This window comes from Clupea harengus, chromosome 10 (genome assembly GCF_900700415.2).
Source record: "Clupea harengus chromosome 10, Ch_v2.0.2, whole genome shotgun sequence".
Lineage (NCBI taxonomy): Eukaryota > Metazoa > Chordata > Actinopteri > Clupeiformes > Clupeidae > Clupea > Clupea harengus.
In genome coordinates this window covers 15989023-16011595 of record NC_045161.1, presented here as the reverse complement: position 1 = coordinate 16011595, position 22573 = coordinate 15989023, and the positions used below count along the sequence as shown (strand labels likewise).

At 44.2% G+C, this 22573-nt stretch overlaps 2 protein-coding genes and 1 long non-coding RNA gene across 5 annotated transcripts; 1 reads left to right on the top strand and 2 right to left on the bottom strand.

Moving 5' to 3' along the window:
* Positions 1-252: 252 nt before the first annotated feature.
* LOC116222066 lies at positions 253-2058 on the bottom strand. The gene is made up of 2 exons (XR_004164450.1): positions 2019-2058; positions 253-878 (listed from the first exon to the last, which is right to left on the bottom strand). It is a non-coding gene; the product is annotated as an uncharacterized LOC116222066 (long non-coding RNA).
* A 969-nt stretch (positions 2059-3027) lies between these two features.
* Positions 3028-13354, top strand: hps3 (HPS3 biogenesis of lysosomal organelles complex 2 subunit 1). Of its 3 annotated transcripts, none has more exons than XM_031575574.2 (19): positions 3028-3660; positions 3906-4457; positions 4694-4850; positions 5054-5136; positions 5269-5455; positions 5690-5771; positions 6482-6636; positions 6851-6952; positions 7448-7495; positions 8432-8540; positions 8967-9151; positions 9543-9720; positions 10022-10255; positions 10602-10787; positions 11031-11225; positions 11737-11844; positions 12027-12233; positions 12428-12518; positions 12860-13354. In XM_031575574.2, exons 1-19 carry the CDS (start codon positions 3444-3446, stop codon positions 12985-12987), a joined length of 3204 nt encoding a protein of 1067 aa, XP_031431434.1. In that variant the 5' UTR covers positions 3028-3443; the 3' UTR covers positions 12988-13354. The 3 variants fall into 3 exon arrangements, with proteins under 3 accessions (XP_031431434.1, XP_031431432.1, XP_031431435.1); XM_031575572.2 differs by having other exon boundaries at positions 3906-4472; XM_031575575.2 differs by lacking the exons at positions 6851-6952; positions 7448-7495 and having other exon boundaries at positions 3031-3660; positions 3906-4472.
* Positions 13355-13782: 428 nt separating this feature from the next.
* On the bottom strand, positions 13783-21990 carry LOC105898328 (ceruloplasmin). Its single transcript, XM_012825353.3, has 20 exons — positions 21797-21990; positions 20984-21228; positions 20306-20518; positions 19897-20070; positions 19324-19578; positions 18994-19159; positions 18691-18830; positions 18409-18549; positions 18259-18303; positions 17572-17786; positions 17235-17385; positions 16901-17113; positions 16476-16683; positions 15883-16013; positions 15656-15784; positions 15296-15402; positions 14794-15013; positions 14421-14560; positions 14091-14250; positions 13783-13934 (listed from the first exon to the last, which is right to left on the bottom strand). Exons 1-20 carry the CDS (start codon positions 21952-21954, stop codon positions 13906-13908), a joined length of 3240 nt encoding a protein of 1079 aa, XP_012680807.1. The 5' UTR covers positions 21955-21990; the 3' UTR covers positions 13783-13905.
* Between the last annotated feature and the right edge of the window lie 583 nt (positions 21991-22573).

The following is a 22573-nucleotide window of genomic DNA, read 5'->3' as shown; positions in this document are numbered from 1 at the left end:
TATGCGAGGTTTCCAACTGTTGAATGGTTTCGTGGTGTTGGTCGATAATGGCTCTCTCAGCCGACAGTTGAGCAGAAAGTTTCGCTATAATGCGTTCCTCCATGGACGTTAGCAATCTCTCCATATCTGGCAGGGTTAGCAGATTGTTAGCCTCAGAGTCCGGTTGTTCCACTAGCTTATCTGTGTCAGTTTGTTTTGCGTCTTTAACTTGTTGGTCTGCCGTTTGGCCTGTTTTTCTACTCATCTTTTTCATATTCTCAGCTAAAGTCAGCGTTAGCACCAGTTTTGTATGGAATTAGACGGATATAACAAGAATTTTGACCAAATGTGAACAGAGTATTCCCGGCTTGCGACCTACTCCGCCATGCGTCAGACCGGAACCTTCAAACCAACTATTGACACTAAAAATGCAAAAGTACAAGAACAGTTTATAGAGTGCACAAGTCGTCTACGGCCTGTACTGAAAGCATAAAGTTCATGGTCTTGACCATCGCTGAATGCCGCTTCTCTGCCACAGCTGTCCTCGCCAGCTCCGCCATCGTCTGGCCATATATAGAATATTTATCTGGGGATGCCATGCCCTCAAGTGACAGCACAGCCCGTCTGCGCTCCGCCAATTCCGAAATCCTCCCATTGTGGAGGTCATCCTGCTCCCCCTTCCGTTTCCTCTTTTTCCCTGTGTGGGACAGAGGAGATGGTGGAATCATGGAGGCTGGAGGGGTGGACGGGTTGAATGCAGCCGGTAAACTGTGCCAGGGTGAAGCTGTCCAGGTTGCCTCGACGAAGGCCTCGGGTGAGGGGATGGTTGCCTCGATGAAGGCCTCAGGTGAGGGGATGGATGGCTGGAGGGAGGCCTCGGGTGACGAGGAGGTGGATGGCTGGAGGGAGACCGCAGGTGACGAGAATAATAATAAAAGAAAATATAGTTGGTATACAATGGTGAAAGTACATACATAGTACAACATATACTGCATTCCTTACATCAACACTAAATCACGCTTTAAGAGGACGGGACTTTTGCGAACTGTCAATAGCGCATTAACGTGCGGTAGGACCACTGATTCGCCAAACCTGCTTGCAGTCTGTGTTCTACCACAGTCCCCGACGTTGGTCTCGTCACTCTCATGATTTTTTTTTTTCTAAAGATGATTTGATTTTTTAACGATTAACGTTACAAGATTTCAGGGGAAATGTACCGGAGTAGAAGTATCAGTTTTCTTTGCAAAATGTAGCGAAGTAAAAGTAAACAGCAATATAAGTAGTAAAGTAAAGTACAGATATCCAAAAAAAAATTCTACTTCGTTACTATACAACACTGGGTGAAAGTAACATTACTGCATACCTTACATCAACAATGTGGGCACTTTAAGAACAGACAGTTGCTCTCAGTGGCGGCTGGTGATTTTTTTTTTGGGGGGGGGGGGGGGGGGGGGGCGCAATCATAGACATACGTATATATAGACTATGGGCGCAGTGCGGTTTAAATAGCACTCCACAATGAGAAAACAAAAACACAAGAGAGGTTTTGAGTAGAATATATTAAAAAACAAAGATTTATTTCATGAAAACACAGTGCTCAACACTGTCCACTAACAACTCTCAACAAACTGTAAAATTGGGCATGAGAGGTTTAGAGCAGAATGGTTTAACAAACATTGGGTTGGGTTCCAGAGGTTTAAATATTGGGTAGTAGAGGTTTAGAGTAGACTAGATTCAGAAACATGGTGTACAAGAAGTTTAAAACAGAGTAGATAAAAAAAAACGGTGTAGAGGTTTAGAGCAGAATAGAGTGAGAAAGACTGAATGATACCAGTAGTTTAGAGCAGAATAGATTCAGAAATACTGGATTATACTAGAGGTTTAGAGCAGAATAGATTCAGAAACACTGGATGATACTACATGTTTTCGAATGCCAATTCGGTACCTTTCGTCCAACTGCTCTGCAATACTCAGTCTTCCAAAGAGGCTTAGCTTCAGGCTGTTAGTTAGATGGCTGCGGCAAGATTCGTGCTTCTTACATTTATCGTTGAAGTGCTTTAGATCCCTCATCCCCGTTGCAGTCCAGATTGTTTCAGTCCCAGGACTTTGTAACAACAGGCAGGGAAAACAAAAAAACGCATCACTCACTGAACAACCAGCTAACCAGCTCCGGTTAGCATACAGGCTTGAGGAGAAGCTACGGGTGTAGCTACGGGTCGATGCTCTGCTGCTGCATTTTTAAATCCGGACGTTCGGGTCCCATGTCTTTCAGTCTCTTCTTATCGACATCTGATCGTCGATTCGAAAGTTTTCAGTCGGCATACTCACAGAATCAAAGTCTCTGCTAGCTATGTTGCTCTCGTAGATACGTGAGATTTATATGGGATGTGAGGGAATGATAAAGGTCTCTGATTCGACGAATAGTCCAGTCGCGTTGAAATAAGAAACGATGTCATTGGTCAGGGCGCAAAATTTTGCGCCCCAGGATCGAACTTTCATCCGGCAATGAGGAGCTGTCCTTGCTCAAATGTTTCAGAAAAGTATGAGAGCTCCCATTGACTTCCATTTGGCCGGCGCCCCCCCAGGGAGGAGGGGCTTATCTCAGTGATAACGAATGGCAATATATTATATTCGGTCACATTTAAGTGGTTGTTGACAGGGGCTTACGGGCTCCCACACACATTTAATGCGTTAACACATTACATTTCCTATTTTAATTGTTTGGTATATAATGTTTTTTTTACCTTTTTTTTTTTTTTTTCATCTCAAAATTTTAGGAGGGGCGGCGCCCTTGCGCCCTGTATTGACGCACCGCCACTGCACATAACTGTCTTTGACACACCTACACCATGACTGCATTGAAGATTTACCAATTGAACAGTATACAAATATGTCAGTCCCATGTAAATTAAACAGATTGTGCTTTTGGTGTTTGTTAGAAAGTGGTTTTAGGCAAGCATTCACTGGTGAAGTTTATTCCATATGGCTGCGGAATTTGTGGCGTTCATAGGTACCCTGTATGTAACCAATGAAAAGTCTGACAGATTGACTAGCCAATGAATACGCGGCAGGGGAAGCGCTTTGACGCTGTACCATAATCAGGAACTAAACCCGTCGTCTAGCTGAGGAGGTTCGAATGGAGAAAATGTAAGAGCGTAGACTTCCTCTAAGTAATCATAATCTTGAAGCGCATAGAATGATTATAGATCTATTATCCGAAATATAGTTCGTAGTTTTTGGTCAAGCAGGAAGTGGATCTTGATAGGGTAATCACCGAAACGTTTTCTGCCTGATCATCACAAGACGACTGAACATGTGATATTGATCAGACTGAAAGTAGTAGTGCATAGACTACAACCCGGTTACATTTGAAGGACAAACACACGATTATTTTGCTGCGTCTAAACTATGTAGGCTAACCATCAACACTGTTCCTGCTTGGAAGCGCCGTACAATAAGACAAAATGGTTCATGTTTATAACTGCCATCCGTTTGCATCCCAACACATTGTTCCCACCGAGCAAGAGCCCGGGCCGGTTTGTTGCGGCGGAGATGCTCTTTTCGTCGTCTCAGCCGGAGGATGTAAGATCGAAGCGTACAACATGCAAGAGGAAGGATGCCCTCTCATCTGTCGATTTGCGACAATGGGAACAGTCCATAGCATATTACACAGTCAAACAGGTAATCCAAGACAGAAGTGTTTTGTACTGCGAGAGTAACTTGTTGAAAGCTTATTTGCTGTGTTTGCTGCTAATCAGTGGTTTCTCATCACTATAGCCTACTTATAGAAGCCTAATTATGACATTACGTTTTGTATCAAGTTGTGTAAACAAATAGAAGTTACCGTTTCCCTTTAGTTATTTAAGTGCAGTTCAAACCATTCTCTCTGAAAGAAACCTAATATTCGTCATTACTTTGTTCTACAGGAGACTATCTTGTTACCATCGAGGAAAAAAATAAGGCCACTTACCTCCGCGCTTATACCAACTGGCGTTACCAAGCGGCCGAGAAAACGCGAGTGGGTGTCCGGTTGCTTGGCCATTTCCTACGAGGTTCTGCGTCGCTCCGAGGCATTCCCAAGGAGCAGATGGAGATAATCGAAATCCCGCTTTTCGAGACCCCTCTCTGTATGGCCTGTTGCCCTCTCACGGGAGACCTGCTAGTGGGCTGTGCCAAAACCTTGGTTCTGTTCACGTTACGACGACAGGCGCTAAACGACCGTCTCTCTGTGCTGGATTTCGAGCGTCTCCTCATCCTCCATATCCCGGGATGGACGCCCTCGCAGGTGTCCCTGTGCGCCGGCTACGTGGCCATGCAGGCTGATCTGGAGGTCCTGGTGTTTCAGCTGCAGAAGCCCCAAATTGGGAAGGAGCAGAAGAAGAAGGAGGAGGAGGAGGAAGACCAGGAGCTACAACTGCATGCCCTGGTCCCAAAAGACATGATTTCCCAAAAGGACAGGCTCAATGTCAGCGACTCTGGTATGGATGACAATGGTAATGCTTCACTACACACAGCAATTGTCACTGCTGATCCAACCAAATCTTAAGCGATGGTTCTCTTATCTGCATCTGTGAAATAGTCCAGACAAATGATAAAGTTACTGTATTTGTGCGGTAAACCAAGTTAGCTTTTCATCTGTGTTGTGCAAACAGTGCCATGTTGGAGGTGACCATAGTTGTTTATGCATCATTTTTGGTTAATATTCTTTGTCCAGAGATGAAAAGGGAGCCAGATGACTTCATCATGTTCCCAAAGCATCTGGAGATGCTGGGGGAACAGGCCAAGGACTGTGGCGTATGTGTTACTCTGGAGTGGACTGGTGTGGAGAGTGAGTCCCGCTTCGACACAGGCGTTACCTACATCTTATATAGGTAGGTCTCCAGCATTAATGCCTTTGATGATCATGCATCACATGTGATACTCATTACTACTATTCTTTATACTTGTTATATATTATGACTTATCTAAATGGCCACAGCTAAGGATTCGCAGGAAGAGACACTACTGAGCAGCTCAGTGGTAGTGGCATGCTCCGTGAAACAGGTCTGTAACAAATCTACTTTCACCCACCCAGGCGCTTTGCTCCTGATTTCTTCCAAGGCAACAGTGTGGAGGATACCTGTCTGCATTCCCTGCAGCTCTACCCAGTGCTCACTAGTAAGCACTTATCACATTGTGTCACCTGTCTGAATTATACAAACCTATCAAACCATGTATCATTTTGTCCATCTATCTCACTGTAAGTCTGTATCTTTCTTCGTCTTTCTCATCATGGGTAATGGCGGTCAGGTAACCAGGAGACTGCCGGTGAGGCCAAACCCCCTGATCCTGCCTGCGTGTTCTGCTTCTTCTCCCTGCCCAACACTGGCTACATGTACAGTATCAAAGGCTTAGTGGAGCTGGTCTCGGCCTACCAGTACCCGGAGAAGGCCCAGCAGGCTGTGCTCAGTAGCCATTTCCTCCATGTCATCACCAAGTAAGACTGAAGTGCTCCTCCAGAGTTTGAAATGGATGTTAGGGATTTAATTTCTATGACCCCTTATATTTAAATGAACAGTCACGAAAAAAAGCAGTTTTGTTATTTGATAGAGCTTTCATTTGTTTATTTTCCTCTTCACTTTCCTCCTCATTAGTATTTCTGTAGCACTGAATGAAAAGTGTGTGTGTGTTGATTTCTGTCTCTGTGCATCTCTGTGCATCTCTGTCCCAGAAATGCCCTTCAGTGTTTCTCTGTGCGCTGTAGTGCGGTGGCCGCCAGGGCTGAGGACCCCTACATCGACACCACCATTAAGGTGAGTCACCTGTGTAAGGGTGTTCAAGACAGAATGAGACAGTCGAGTGACCTCTACATTGCACCACCATTAAGGTGAGTCACCTGTGTAAGGGTGTTCAAGACAGACAGGCATTTCTTCAGACATTGCTACACTCCCACTGTGAGAAATGAATAATGTCAGCCAGTTGACCATAGCTGTGTGATCATGATGACAATAGAAAAATTAACTCAAAATTACAACTAAAATGGGAAAAGGTTAAAGGGAAAAATCGAATTGTATCTCATGCCTGCCTCCTGGTGACGTGAAAATACAAGTCTCTCTAACAACTCTTCTTCCAGTTTGACTTATTTCAGAGAGGGACGCAAACCAAACAGCAGCAGCCCAGTTCTGTAAACCTCATTTTAGGTCATCTGTAGAAAACCTCTAACTGGAATCATTTACACTCAGTTAGGTTCAGCGTTCACCATATATGGCCTTAACAGATGAGATGCCGTGGAATTAGTGCAGCTCACCACAGAGCAAGACCAGCTAGGAGAAATATACAGCATAAATTTAATTTTGAAGCTGCAGTGTCTCCTGAATGTGTGTGCTGCTCCTGGTCTTGATTAGATTAGAGGGCCTGAATTGCACTGCTATTTGGATAACTTTGTGTGTGTGTGTGTGTGTGTGTGTGTGTGTGTGTGTGTGTGTGTGTGTGTGTGTGTGTGTGTGTGTGTGTGTTTGTCTAGGCTTGTCCTCCCTTCACCATGGAGGTTTGTGCATTGCGCATCCAGCTCTTCATTGGTCTAAAGGCCCTTTGCCATGACAGGAACCACATTGTCCTTCTGACCGCAGCAGATGTGGAGAGCAAAGAGGATGTGGAGAGAGCGGCCAGGAGAAGCCTGTAGGTCACATTCACGTTCAGTCACCATTCCCAGTTCATTCTGTGTTCAGTATTTGGGTTTTGTCTTATGCCCGCCTTGGACAGAAAGCTGACAACTCATAGAGGAATAGAATAGCATTATTTGATGACATCCCTTGTGTATGTTGTTTCTCCTTCAGTGCCCTGTATCTTCTCCTGTGTACATGTAGGTAACCAATTGCAAATCTTGTTTTAGCGAATCAAAAGATCACAAAACTCTAACGGGGATTTTGCTAGCGGTAGGTATAGAGCCGTCCAGCAACCCTGCTTTGGAGAGCCTTCTATCCAAGTCCTTCCTGTAAGTCCCATGGCTTCCCGCCGTCCCTGATTCCTTGGAAATTCCTATCCCCCTAAACTCTCCATTAACTGTCTCCCTGGACGTGTGGATCATTAACCGTGTGTGGACTAACGTGGCGAGAACAACACTGTTGTGTGTCCCGTTCAAAAATATTCCAAATGGTCTGGTGCGCACTGGTGGTTATGTTGGAGGTTCCTCGTGGTCATGTGATGGTTGTCTTCACAATGACCCACATTCTCCCTTATGAAAGCCCTCAGCTTGGAGGGAATTTCACAGCAAGGAGGAGGGAGAGGGGAAGCTGTGTGTAAAGCTTAAGCCATCTAACAAGGAAAAGCCCACAGATGAAACCCTGCGGGCTGCTTTGCCTTGGCGTAGTATACGAGACTCATTACAGACACCAAGGCAATCCATGATAACTGATGCAGTTAATATGGTGTGCTCCAGCAAGTTGTCTCTGATCTCTTTAGTTGTAATGCTTGTGTCTGTGGGTTGCAGTGATTCACACAACTGGCTCATGGACACATTGAGATCAGCAGCCGGAAGGTCAGTAGGCAAAGAGAGAAAGAGAGAGAGAGAGAGAGAGAGAGAGAATGTGTGTGTTTGTGTGTGTGTGTCTGTGTGTGTGTCTGTGTGTGTGTGTGTGTGTGTGTCTGTCCGCGCTACTGGCTATGTGCGTCAAGGAAAGCCAAACTGAATTCCTCTGTCCCTGAGTTTCCTTCTACAGCCCCTAACCACGCACACACACACACACACACACACACACACACACACACACACACACACACACACACACACACTAATAACATTAAACTACTAAACCGCCCAGTCATGCACTTTAGATTTTTTCCCAACAAATGAGCTTTTGAGCTCATTGTTGTCCAGTGAAGGTTCTTCCTTAGGGAACATAATTGGGAAAAGTCCATCCTCAAGACTCAAGACAAGTAGATAACTGCATGTAGTAGAGATGACCTCTGTTGTGACTAATGTCATTTTGGAATGGTGGGGAAGGTACTGACATTTGTCAGGGAAGTAAGCCAGACTAGGTATGGTTTCAATCAGCTCAAGTATGTTGTTTACATGTCTACGTACTTGTTAAACTAAGTCTGTGTTGATGTTGCATTGTAGTTCCATGGGAAGTCACAAGATCTTGATCTGATTTTGCTATTGTTACTCAGTTTGGCATTAGATGTTAATTATCATGCCATTTCTTTGGTATAATTGCTTTAGACACCAGTATTTATTCTAAGTGACTCTTAATGTCCCCAACACACATTCACAGATAGGAAAAACAGCTTGGCTAATCTTAGCAATCTCAATAACTATTGTTGTAAAACTAATCTTTGGTGAATATTCTGTTGTCTTTCCGTCCAAAACAGATTGAGATTACAAATTGTGGTAGCTCTGGTCTTCTTCCTCGAGTGTTTTCGTTGACGGAAGGCTGTCCCATAAAATATCTCGCTCTTGTGTCCTCAACTGCAGCTCTAGGAAGACCTCCATCACCAAGCCTAAGGAGCCGACTGAGAGTGGCCATGGGTGGAACCTGTATGTGGTTAACACAGTCTCAAGTCTCGCCCTCTACAGAGAGATGGTAATGCAATCTGATGTTGAGCATGTTTGTTAATGGATCATTCATGCTCTGAAAACATGGCTATTTTGAGATGTGAAGCAAATGGCTGAAACATATTGAGAAGATCTTGCGTTAAAATTGTATGAACGTCAGATTTGGGACCTGTGCAGAAATAGCACTCCTGTCCCATTAGGAAGTAATGTAATCTAACTTTATATCAGAGGAACATACTCCATTAGGTCACTGTGCTCTGTAGAGTTTCTGAACAGATTGCTTTGAAGAACCTCAGAAGGCTCTCATTAGAAATAGTTTAACTCTTGAGCACAGTCACTGTAAGAATGTAGAGGGGGGAAAAAAATAGACAAAAAAAAATGATGATGGTTAGTATATTTGTATGACTGAGTGGAATGTGTCCATGATGGTAATGAGATGTGTGTCCGATCTCAGGTGGAGTACAGTAAGAAGTATGAGGTGTCAGACCCCTTCTCTCTGAGCTGCATCCACCTCCTGAGTGAGGCTCACCTGCTACTGCGTGCCTCGCTGCTAGACCCCCTCATCGAGCCCACAGAGAGGACACAGATCCAGCAGGCCTTCGAGGAGAACTGTGCCCAGCTCGGGGACTGCTACAGCAGGTAGCGCTCTCTCTCAGAGGGTCGAAGTGTCCCAAATACTAGTGCTAAACCTCACTGGTGTACTGATATCAGTTTACACAGTATGGATATTTAGTTTATAGTCGACCTGGTGATAGATCATAAGTATGAGATCTATTAAAAAATGTAAACATATATTATAAAATACCAGTGTGTTTTGCAGAGCCTGGGGAAATAAGTAGCTTGACGGGGCGTATATTGAAAATGTGATACTGAATTTAGCTACCTTCTAAAAGCAGTCCTGGAGGATAGAGGGGTTTTGTGTGCCAGGATTTATTTCTGTAGCCATCGTGGAACGACAGTTTAGTTTGGAAGCTGCCAGCTTAATCTATACAGGGTATTTCCTTACGTACTGTATCTGTTTGGATTATAGGTTTGACAAGAGGGACTGCCACCAGGCGCTTCCATACTACAAAATGTCCGGGCTGTCGGTTACCGAAGTGATCCAGAGGAACGTGGCCACGGCAAACTCCCCTCCGGACTATGGCAAAGGCTTCATCTTCTTCCTCAGGCACTCTCTCTATGAGGAAGACATGGAGGAGCTTAGTCAGGTATGTGAAGAGGCAAGCCATGCAACCCTGAACAGAGGCTGTATTGGCTCCATATGTCCATCTCAGAATGCTTCAAGCTTCATAATTAAATTGCTTGCCTTGCTTTAGGCGACATTACTTTGGGATATCACACACACAAGCACACACACACACAGGCTAGTCTCAAAGCACAGTCCATCAGGCTGTGTATTGTGTGAGGAGGGGACAAAGCAGAGAAAGAAAAGAAAGAACTGTTTTTTAGAACTACATTTCCACCTATATCCACTCTTTTATTTATTTTTTGTTATGCTTTGTTACTCAGGAGGCTGCCAACACAGTGCTGGATATCTTCAGCGTGGCCGAGCCTGCCCAGCTGCCCCATGTGGTGAGCAGCCCCTTCATGCTGAAGTGCGACCCGGCCTTCGCCCTGGCCCACCTGGACCGGCTGGAGGCCGCTGGAGCCCCCTCTGTCACGCTCACCCTGGCCACGGCCTCCTTGGCGCTGCGCATGGGGGACATGCAGCTGTACCAACAGCAGATGGAGCGCCATGCGGAGGTGAGGAGCACCACGGTTTGGTGGGGAGTGTTTCGTTTTATTCTATCGTGTGGATCTCTCCGCTCAGGACTGATTCCCAGAAAGATGCAGTCTATTACTTACTCTCTGAGACAATCATCTGTGCTTGCAGCAAACAGACTGCTTCTGCAGTGAGCTGGAGTGCAAAGTTACTTGAGTTTTTTTGGAATCATTTCAAGCACTCAAATGAGGCATATTGTTTTGGATTTTGTCTTTAAACTGGGCTAGAACATTTAGCCAAAACACTACCCTGCCCCTTTTAAGAGGCTAAGAGCGTTGCTGCTTGTGTGTGTCTGTGTGTGCGCGTGCGTGCTGTTCCTGCCCTTAGATGCTGCAGGTGTATGGCTTCATCGAGGAGCCCAAGCTGCTGCTGCTGGGCCGGGGGAAGGCTGTGGTGCCCACGCCGCTGGCCCGCCACCTTCACCAGTCCCAGGAGGGCCTGTTGGTGGCAGCTGCCGTGGCCCTGCATGAGAACAGCAAAGTCAAACTGGAGGAGGCAGACCTCTTCTTCCAGGTCAGTGCCTCAAAAGGTTATAGCATGAAGTGCTATTCATATAATTACTTTTGAAATAACAGTAATATACAGTGATTACCTGGCGGCATCTGGTGGAGTTCCTTATTTTTATGTAAAAGGGGAGTCAATGCAATGCTAAAAAGGTGTACATTTTTATATCATTCAGCTAAGGTGATTAATCAATTTTCACATTTAGTATTTTCAATGAACCCATGCATCATGTTGTTCGCTTGTGTTCTCCAGGAGCTGTGCAAAGAGGCCCCAGAGGCTCCTGACACCCCACAGCTGCTGGTGGACTTCTGGGAGGCCCTGCTGGTGGCCTCCTCTCAGGAGGCAGTCATTCAGGAGCTGTTGTTCCGCCTCACCTCCGTCTACATCGACCGCATCACCCGCCGCCAGCAGCCCAGCGCCAGGCCGCTCAAGACCGCAGACGACCTGGTAAGGGAAGCCCCTGAGCCCCAGAGCTCACCCACCTCACCTGGACCCACACCTCACCCACCACACCTGGACCCACACCTATAACTCCGATCACCTGCATTCTCCTGAACCTTGTACTTCAGACCCAGGCATAGCTACAGACACCCGCCACATCACTTCCTCCAGCTAGATTTAGCAGTGAATGTACGCATAACCACCACCCATCATAAGGATTCATATCAGCGTTTCACTCCTCAGCTGCATACTTGTGTTTCACACATGCATACATGTGTGTATGCTTCTGACCAACAGCCTCTGACTAGCTGTCTGTGGTCTTTGGTCTATTAGGTCTATGAAGCTGATAAGATGCCCCAAGAGGAAATACTGTACTTGTCCATGAAACACATTTTTTGAATCAGTTACTGGAACTCCAAAGCTAGAGCTCCTGTGATGGGTGTGCAGGTTGATTGGTAATTCAGTCTGTAATATTCATCATAACAAAACACATCCAACCTGTGTTTTGTTTTCTTAGATGAACTCTTGTGTCCATTACGGACAGCTCTACCCCTGGGTGGGCATTCTGACACCCGTGCAAATGCGGAGCACACTGGCCTACCAGGAGGACCTTCAGAAGCTTCAGGTGACTATGTGTACCTAGTGCCATTGCTCATCAGTGGATGTCAACCTTAAATTAGGGGGGGGGGGGGAGCTTCACGGAGGTTTTAAGCCATGGTTGTTTAAGGGATATGATAAGGTTCAGGTATGACTCAGCCTGCACCAGGCTTTTTCAGCGGTGTCCCTCTTCTTCTGTGTGTGCTGTAGTCGCTGTTGTGTGGCCCCACGTTGGACGTGTCCTCCATCCTGCCTCTCCTGGAGCAGCTGCCGGACTCTGACAACGCGGGACTGAGTGTGCACGTGCTGTGTGCCACGCGGCTCGGACACACCGAGAGCTCCATCGAGCGGCTGCTGGACCGTTGCCCGCAGGCCATCATCTCATTCGCCCACGACGAGCTAAAGAATGATAAAATGGTGGCTGACCTTATTCTCCAAAAGTCTGTTGCTGATAGCCTTGTGTGCTTACACTTTGTACTTACAGTGACTAAGCAGTGAAATGCACCACTGTTTTTTTCATGTATCTGTATTCTCAACCTGGGACCACGTTTGCCAAGCATACCAGAATGCCCTTGGAAAGTTTGACTGATGTTGAGCATTGTTGTTGCTAGGCTTTGTGGTGGCAGAAGCTGTTTCCTGAGCTGTGTGAGAGAACCAGAGCAGCGGGAGACGAGAACAGCATCTTACTGGCTGCCCTGAGAGGTACGGAGAACTTTTCGGAGAGTTTCAAGGTGTTCATGAAGAGATTGTGAATGACATGAATTGTTTCACATTAGAATGTCATATAACTCACTGGCAGGAAAGGAGAAGGGAAGTTGTGATAGTATTTTTGCATTGGCATACCAGTGAATTTGAGTCAGTTAATAGGATTTTCTTTAGATGTGAACCCACTTAAGCATAAGTGAAGTAAGAAAATAATGTTGAAGTTGTCTGCGCTTGAACATGGCCATAATCAGTCTATATGTTTTAACATTATATTCCATGTTATCCACATGGCCTTTGTCAGAAATATTGCTTTTTTTTTATGTCCATGATGAAAACAGAAACGCTTGTCGTGGTTGCCATGGAGCTGAATCCCTTGGAATTCCTGGAATTGTTGCCGGATGACGGCACTGCACACTTCTTCCTGCCCCACCTGCTGGAGTGTAGCCAGAGGAACCTGATGGCATGAGGGTGGCAGCCAACTGATTGAGACCACTACCAAACAATCACTTCCTGAATGGCAGGACAACAGCTCACTGTGTCTGTATGAATCACTGATACCAAAACACTACAAGCCTTTAGACAATCAGTCCACAGAGATACTGTGGTTGCTATGCTACTTACTGATACCCTCTATTTGGTACATGCTTTAAGTATAAGGTTTACAAAACTCCTATTTAACTGGACTTGTTGTTGTGTGTGTGTGTGTGTGTGTGGAGGGGTCTTCTTTAACCTCTTTTTCCCAGATGCAATGGACTTATTTAAAATTGTGTTCAACTTAGACAATCCTTGGTTTTCTTATTTTGTAATGCCTTTGATTAAATATTGAAAGTGAATGTATGTTTGATACTTTTTTGCTCATGTTTCCTTTAATAGCTGAGATATTTACTTCAGGGATGTCAGAATGCCTTGCAATGTAATTTAATTTGTTCTGGAGTAACTATACTATAAAGTATCTAAAGACTAGAGTTAAAATGGCTAATAGCTAAGGCTGAGTTGCATAAGGTTTGTCGCAGTGAAGGGTGATGGCGTGAAGGAATTTTCACTTCCTCCTCTAACTCCTTTTAAAATGCAACTGTTGCATTCACCCCCACCTTGAGATTAAGATCAATTTTGAGCTTTTCTGCACAGACCACAGAATAGCATAGTGCATAGCCTATGCAGCTGGTTCGAATGACATGAAAGTTAATTTGAAGATGATACTAGCACTAGTTACTTAACTTTAAAAAAAAAAAAAAAAACATGCTTCAATTGTTGCATACCATTTCTTTAAAATGTCAAGTCATGTTTATTTAGAAAGTGAGCATAAAATCTAATCTTGTATAGCAGTGTATAAAATCTTACATAGCAGTGTGCATGGGTGACACATGGGTGTGTGGTTTCTGCATTAGCGCCCAAACATTCCCTTCTTCTTCTCTGTAGACCAAACAAACAGGAATAGTTAGGACCAAAGGTAGTCAGTTGTGTGTAATATTATTCACACTACTTTACTGTACTGTGCAGTTTGTAAGAGAGTTGTAAACACAGCCCGTGACTCTGGCCTGGTCAATAAACTAGTTTCCCCAGACTCACCCTTCTCCTGAACCGTGTAGGTGGTCTCCATGCCAGCCATGATGTGATCCGTGACGTGGCAGTGCAGTATCCAGGTGCCTGGGTACTTAGGCCTCATGTCCACTGTCTGGAAGGTGCCAGGGAACAGCTCAAACACATCTGTGCGGTGGGTGCCACTCAGCTATGGAGAGAGAGGCTCAGAGTCAGTGGTGTTCAACTCTGTGATTTGTGTGCAATAAGACCTATGAGAATATCACATTATAATATAATATTATTATATATACACATATCACATTGTCTTCAGTAGCAGAGCAGAGAGTTTAAAAGCCAAAGGGAGATATTTGATTGTACCTTGTAGTCAAAGCTGTGGCCATGGAAATGAGCTGTGTGTATATCTACTTCATTGCCCATGCCCATCAGGTACCAGTATACTTTATCGCCCACCTCCATCTTGAGGCCTTTCAGGTTACCATATACTAGTCCATTAATCCCTGCGGATGAAAGACAATGACCAAGCCGAGCAACGGTTACTTTTTGCCAAGTTGAACACAACAATTTGAGGAGTTACACTTTTGTGTGATTTCATTTCTAATTGAACCGAAGCATTGGTTTAACCGGGATAATAATAATAATGCATTTTATTTGTAGCGCACTCTTCATTCAAAAGAATCTCAGGGATGTCTCTAAGCCACTTCTGACTGGAGTATGTTGGTATGAAACACACCATGCATTTTGTTGCTCTCTATGAAATCCTCATCCTCTTTCAGTTTGGGGCTGGCGTCCTTCACACGGGATTTGATGTTTTCATCCAGGTACCAGGACTGATTTTCATCAAACACCATAAAGAGCAGGGCAAACTCCTCGATCTCCTTCTTCAAGCCCAGCTTCCTCATCCAGCTCCGCCTACATATCACTAGTGGACCAATCAGACCGCTGTACATATCCTGGGAAAGAAGAAGGGTCAACAGGGTTATTTTCCTGGTTTTACTGAGAATCTGAGCATGTCAGTTGTCAGCTTGACAGTCTGAATATTCATCAGCAGGAACTATTGAACGTAGTTGTTGTCATTACATCTCAAAAGGGTGTCAAAAGCAGTCATTGCAGTAATCATTGTTTTGCCACCTATATATGCTTTAATTTGCTCTCACTTAGGAGTGTTCTGGAGGGTTGAAATACAGTGCATAGAGGCCATGGTACCAAAACAGTCCATAATTCACTGGCTTTACCTTGTTTACATCAACTGTGGAGTAATAGGCCCCAACACTGCACTCCTCCTGTTCTTTGGTGGGCCCAGCTGTGTTTGGGATGTACCAGGTGTATGTGTGTGTCTCACCTAAAACAAAACACTTCATGTGATTCATTATAGTATACACATATATATATATATATATATATATATATATATATATTACAGTATGTAATGAATATGATTAATGAAATAGACTAAATATGTTTTGTCTGAATCTACCAAATTACTGCTGTTAAGATCTAAATTAATTGGAAGATTTCCACCCACTAATGTTTCTAATTGTTCATTTGTTACTTATTAGTATTTTGTTTACATCAGCAGTTCAAGGTTATCTTGCCTGGTTTAGTTGCAACAACTTGAGGACTTTCAGTCTTCACTCCATGAGCATGTATAGAATAGGGTCTTGTGGCCATGTTCTTGAAGACAACCTTCACTTTCTCCCCGACATTGCCATGAAGCATTGGGCCTTAGTTCAACGGCACAAAAACACGAATGACCACTCAACATAACATAAACGCCATATCTTCACTGATAGGATAACACATCACTGAAGCCAGAACGTACCCATAACTCCTAGGTGCTCCTCGTCAGCAGCTCTCGCCTTCAGCTTGGTGAATTTGTCATCAGTGTACTCCCTGTACACAACCTTCTTGTACTTGGAGCCGATGAATTTGGTCAGGAAAGCATTGCCTGGGCTGGGGAGAAGAGATAGCAGTTGTTTTTGTCATTACGTGTTGCTGACAGGCTGTTAAGCATCTGTGCCACATAACACTGATTTCACAACAGGAAGGGCTTTCAGAGGAGCCTTGCAATCAACTACTGACTACAATGTAAAGAAAATTAAACTATATTCTACATGTTGAAAATAACATGTGGTTTACGTGTGAACTAAGTGGTAAAAACAGTCATGATTACAGGAGGCCTATAGTGTTTTTGGAACTACACAGGGAGAGAAACAGGGAGCATCATAAAGAGGTTTCCATTTAAACCAGTGGCAGGTTCAAAAGAGGTAATGTACAAGAGAGACGTAATGTTGTGCAAAACCAGTTATTCTTAATACAAGATCCACCCTTGACATCTGTGTCAATGCAACAATGCTTTTCTGATTTCCCCACAGCCCTGTCTGTCTGTCTGTCACCAGGGGTGTGATTTTGTACCTGTCCTTGAGTCCCTTGTACATTCCGTCCTCCCAGGTGCGGCTCGGGGAGTAGTCCCACTCCACCTCCACGGCTGCGATGTAGTACTTACTCTGGTGCAGCATCATCTCCGATTGCCGGTTAAAGATGCTGCACTTATTCACCGTGTAGTTGGCCCTCATCCCAGCTTGGTAATGGTCAGCGACCTTACACACCACCTCAAACTGCCCTGTAGTCATTTCACACATACCCGTTAATGTACTTATACTGTATATACTTACACACACATAAATGTGTACATCCACTCGTACAAATACGCAAACATTCACACAATATATATATTTATTTATAACATGTGTATCACAGAACAAATGAGCCAATTAAGTATTGTTTATAGATAACTACCCAATTACTACATCATATCACCAATCAGATGAGACATTTACCCATGCTGTCAGGTTCCATCATGACTGTGTGTGAGATGTGGGGGAACACGTTGAGGACGTCTTTCCTGGTGCCTTTGTAGAGGAACCTGTTGCCCTGGAAATGGAGGCCGTGAATGTCCAGAGCTGAGCCCAGCCCAGAGAGATGCCAGGACACCTTGTCTCCTTTGCACATGCTCAGTCCAGGCAGGTTACCATACATATACCCATTGATGGCTGTTGAAATAGGACATGATCTCCTTTCATTTAAGTGCATTTCATAACTAGTTAAATAAATATGAAAATCTTTTGTAGTTTTAGTATATTAATTGATGAATCACTGCAGAAAAGAACTTACAGTGCATTTTGTTTGACTCCATAAAATCCTCGTCATGTTTTTTGACCGTATTTGGAGATTTGCTGAACATTTTGATGTTATCATCCAAATACCAGCTCAAATTCTCATCAAAGATGCTGGCCAGTAAGTGGAACTCTTTATCAACATTTTTCTGGAAAATTTGAATTAGCTTATTAATATTCCAAAATGAACGCACACAAAGCATGCCTTTATATCAAAAGGCCGAATATAACAATGGTATGTAACTTGCCCTAGAAAACTAAGCAAACTCATATACTTGATAGCTCCAGACAGCCAACACAGTTTGCCTGATGAAATATAAGTTTACATATTTTACCTGTTTTCCTGCCTTTAGGGCCTTGGGTTTGCAGACTAACAGAGGACCCACCAGTCCCGAGTTAGTGTCATGTACTGGGTCCACTGCTGAGTAGTACAGGTAATTAATGCAGTCGGCATCGTCATCAGTGGGCCCCGCACCTTTGGGGACGACCCAGGTGTACGTGTAGGTGGTGCCTGGGCGGACCATGGCCGCTGGGGGGGGTGTAACAATCCCTAAGGGGGAAGGAAATTGGTGAATGGGGTATGTTGAGTTTTTATTATATCCAACTGTATGTATATGTATGAGACATACTGAAAGCCTAGGAGACACTGCAACATGTTTTGAAAGTCTGTCAAATGCTAAATCATATACGCTTACTTTAAAGTGAGTATAGTAATATAATAAAACAGAGTTGCATTTATCACATTAATAACTGCATTAAGATTTACAGTTTATAGCTTTCTGCTCCACAGGGGTTCTGTACCACCGGGTGGCAGTGTCTCTACTGACCTCAACTGATCATTAAAACAAAAAATCTGAAGTCCACGTCTAAAAAGGACAATGAACTCATGTGGACATTGAACTTGTCTTTGTTTGTTTTGAGAGTACTAGTCTGGGAATCTCACATTTGCCTTACTCACACAAGGGCACGTAACTTGTCAAACACACAGTCCAAAAAGTATCTCTGCAGAGTGTGTAACTTACTTGGCAGTTTTTTTATTTCACGTAGCTTTTTGGCAGTGTGGGACTCTGTCAGGATGATACAAAGCAGAAGTCCGGTAAACATTCAATTCTATGTTAATGAATACCTATTTTGATTGTTTCACATTGTTATTGTTGGCACTCCTTTATTACCTTCCAGAACATTGTGGTAGAGGGTCCCATCCTCCTCTATCTGATACTGGACCCCATGGGGTTGGATGGTGTAGGGGCGTGAGGCTTTGTTTTTGAACGTCACCTTAATAGTGTCTTCCTCCTCCGCTCTGATCACAGGGCCTTAAAAACAGATGAATGATAGGGTTTCTTTTTTTGTGCTTGTTATATCTCTTTTGAAATATTGCTGCTGATTTTTATTAGTCATCAGTGTTTACATTGACAACCCAAGTTTAAATAATATTATGAAAGTGCCAATTTTACCCAGGATTCCTAGATGCTGCTCCTGTTCAGTTCTCTCCTTGAGTTTGGTAAACTTGTCATCTGTGTATTCCACATATCTCACCTTTTTGTATTTCCCCCCAATGCGGTTATTAGAAATCTCAAAGAAGGTTCCGGCATCACTGGAAGTTATGGCAGTTGTTAGATAGTTCTGAGTCTTGTGACGTATGAACAGCATGTCATTATTTTTCAATTACAAGAGAAGAGGCATTAATGTTAATTAATAAACTATTGAACCATTTTTAAATAGTCTTGTGCAATTGTGTATCACCAAACAGAACCTACTCATCCGTCCTAAGAGGTGATCCAGAGTACTGGTTTTTCTGTGTGGGCCCGTAGTCCCAGATGGCCTCCTCAGCAGCGATGTAGTACTGCCGGGTGGCACCATTAGGCCTGGGTTTGTGAACTTCAGGGAAGCATTTCTTAATCTCAAAAATTGCTTGCATGCCATCTGCAAATAGGGGATAGAGTTTCATAGTAAAGGTTTAAATAAAGAATGGGAATAGAACATTTGAAAACATGGAAACATCGTTCCATCCAATCTTAACAAAGTCTGTGATGTGGACATGCCACTGTTCACAGCTGCTTTTGACAAGAGTGCTCTATCCCACAGACCTTTTACGTAGTCATTGACTACACTGCCCATGAGCCACTGTCCAGGGTTGTCTGCTACCATAACCACGTTTACAAAGGATGCTGGGAAAAGGCTAATGGTGTCCACGTGGTGGCCGAGGTGGGTCAGTATCTGGCCGTGGAAGTGGATGGAGTGGACGTCCATCTCGTTGCCTATGCCCAGGAGGTGCCAGTGGATCTTGTTGCCCATGCACATGCTGAGGCCAGGCAGGTTGCCAAACATGTAGCCATTAATCGCTGGACACATAAAGAGGATTGTGAGCTTTTGGTCACTTTCAGAGCAAAACACTAGCGACGGTAATCAGTAGCAGAGCACAGATATAAGAGAAATGTACAGCAGCACCACACAGCGCAAGAAGATACATGGATAGATTAGGTATTAGGATTATGTACCGTCTAATCTAACATGTATATTACTGCTCGATGCTGTAATCTGACTGAGTATGATTGATGAGGAGTAGTGCAACAAAACTGATTGACGGATTGTTATCATCACTTTAAAGATTACTATCAATTGACGTGCTGTGCATGTGTTATTTTTTCAAGTGGACTTACAAGGTTTTTTATTGCTCGCCTGGAATGCCTCGTCGTCCTTGTGCACTTTGCTTGAGGCCGTGCAGTATGTCTTGATGTTGTCATCCAGGTACCAGCTCATGTTTTCATCAGATACAGTAAACATGAGTGCATACAGATAGTCTCCGTCCTTATCACCATGGATATCCAGAGAACCTGAGAGAGAAAGCGTATTCCTGAATATAACATAAGTTAGATAAAATTACCTGTAATCAGATTTTACTGTTTAACTTCATTCAAGAAAAATGGTCATTTTATTTAACACATATATACGTGGTAGTCTTCACTGTAGATGGAGTTTAGTTTGGATAAAAGTTATTATGCTGTGCTTACAACATGCCCATTATTTTTGCAGTGCCAAACGGGTTTTCATTTCAAACTGTCATTGTACCCTTTTTACAAATGATGAGGGGTCCCAGGAGCCCTGAGGCCATGTCCTTGGGGGCATTGACATGAGAGTGATAGACGCGGGTCAGGCAGTTGGTGTCATCTTTGCCGGGCGCATGAGAGGGATCCAGGGTCCAGATGTACGTGTAGCTTTTCCCTGGAGCTATTCCATCGTCAACTTTCTCACTTACGCCAGTGTTATCTGGGTACAGGGCACCTGGGGCAGAAATGGGATTTCTGATTATTTACACTGAATTAACATTCATAAGATATACATATGGTTTTATTTGTACATAATGCATTGCAAATTCTTCATATGTTCAAATGTTCTGAGTTACATTGCCGAGTTGGTCAAAATATATAGTTGGATCCAGAAAAATGTACATACTCCACTTTTCACAATAAATGCGTGGTGTAATAAAAATCCATCTTATGTCATACTTCCAGGGTTTGTTGTGTTGCTTTGTGCAAAAGAACTGCTACCATGACCTGTGACTATTTTCAGGTAACCAGTTATTTTTCTTCATCCATATGTTGCAACCGATGTATGTGTGTATGCATGTAAGTATGTATACATCCATCCATCATGCATCCATACATATTATCAGATAGAGGGAGGATTCAAATGAGTCTTGACCCTTGACCCCTGCTGGGTGGGAGACCCATGCCTCCAGTTACACACCTTCACTGGTTTTGTTGTAGCTGAAGCCATGCGGGTGTATGGAGTAGGTCCTGGTGGCCATATTCTTCAGGTGAACGTAGACCACGTCCTCCACCTCAGCGCTGATCAGGGGCCCCATGAAGCCCAGCCACTTGGGCTTCTCCACCTCCTGCCTGTAGGTGGCGTCGGTGTACTGCATGTACACAGCTTTCTTGTAAGTGCGTCCGATCCGCATTTCCCCCTTCTCCAGGTACTTGCGTGCATTTCTGAAAGATGCAGAATTTTGGAGGAGAGAGCAGGAGCAGTTATTGCAAGTCACCGATGTGACAGACTGGCATGCAACAGATATAGGAGGCGATAAAGAAATGATGGCTTCTATGAAGTGACTCCAATGCTTTTCTCAATGTCTCAGTGATTTAAAGAAAAGTTTTTAGAAATTCGAGTGAAAGTCTCAAAGCCTCTACCCTACTTCTGACATAACTCTAACGGCAGCTCTTACAATGGAAGCAATGTACGAACATAACTTTCAGGTGACCCACTTCATGAGATTATGGGTCAATTAGTACAGCTGACTCTACTGTGTGACAGAAGTTGTGACATGAGTGAAATGACACTTTCATAAGAGTCCTGTCAAATAAAGTGTTACTGCAACTTGTGATAAGGATGAAGATTAAGGTCCTTTCACCTTCTTAAAATGCAGTGTTTTAGCTTAAACCATATGACTTAACCCACATACATTTGAAAAGTATGTCACACTAAGAGAAAACATTAAGCACATATTTTAGAACGTAGTCTGGCCGGCCATGACAAACATGGAATTGTTTGCAAACTTACTCGTCCTCCTGGATGGTTTTGTTCTGAATCTGGTTAATCCCCGTGGGGGCATAATCCCATTGAACCTCTTTAATTCCTATGAAGTAATCTCTCCGAGTGCAGCACACGACTCCCACTCCCAAGAGGAACACAAACGCAGTCCACTCCAGCCTCCCCATTTTGGCACAGACATCAGCTTGCCTCTCCTGAAGCACAGCTTTTATATATTGGTGGAAAGGCCGTGCTGCTGGCCAATGGCGGGGGGGTGGGGGATGGGGGGGTTAACACACAGTGTTTTTGGAAATTTGCAGAGCCCTGAGCCTGCAACTCTGCCAGAGTTGAACCCATGACCTTCTATCCATCCCTGATTTGAGGGAAAGCTCCCTCTTGCTTAATGCAAGAGCCTGTTGCAATCCCACATTCACCTTTCACGGCCACACAATGGCCCTGTGAAGCAGGGATTACTTTGATAGCAGTCACACAGTCCAAGCAAGATACACGTATTAACCTTTAGTGTAATGTGTATGTATTTGTCACGTCAGCGCTGAGCCCTGCTCCTGCCATGCCCCCTCCTGACTCTGCACACCTGCCTCAATCACCACAATCACAATCACACGAATTCTGATCACACTCACCTGTCACCTCCCCCATCTCCGGATTGCACGATCACCTGCACCTGTCACTCATACAATATAAACTCCTCACTCCCTTCACTCTCTGTCTGGTCTCGTTGGTATTAGGACGTAAAACTCTGCCGTCACCAGTTCCGTGTCTCATGTTCCATGTGTTGCGCTAAAT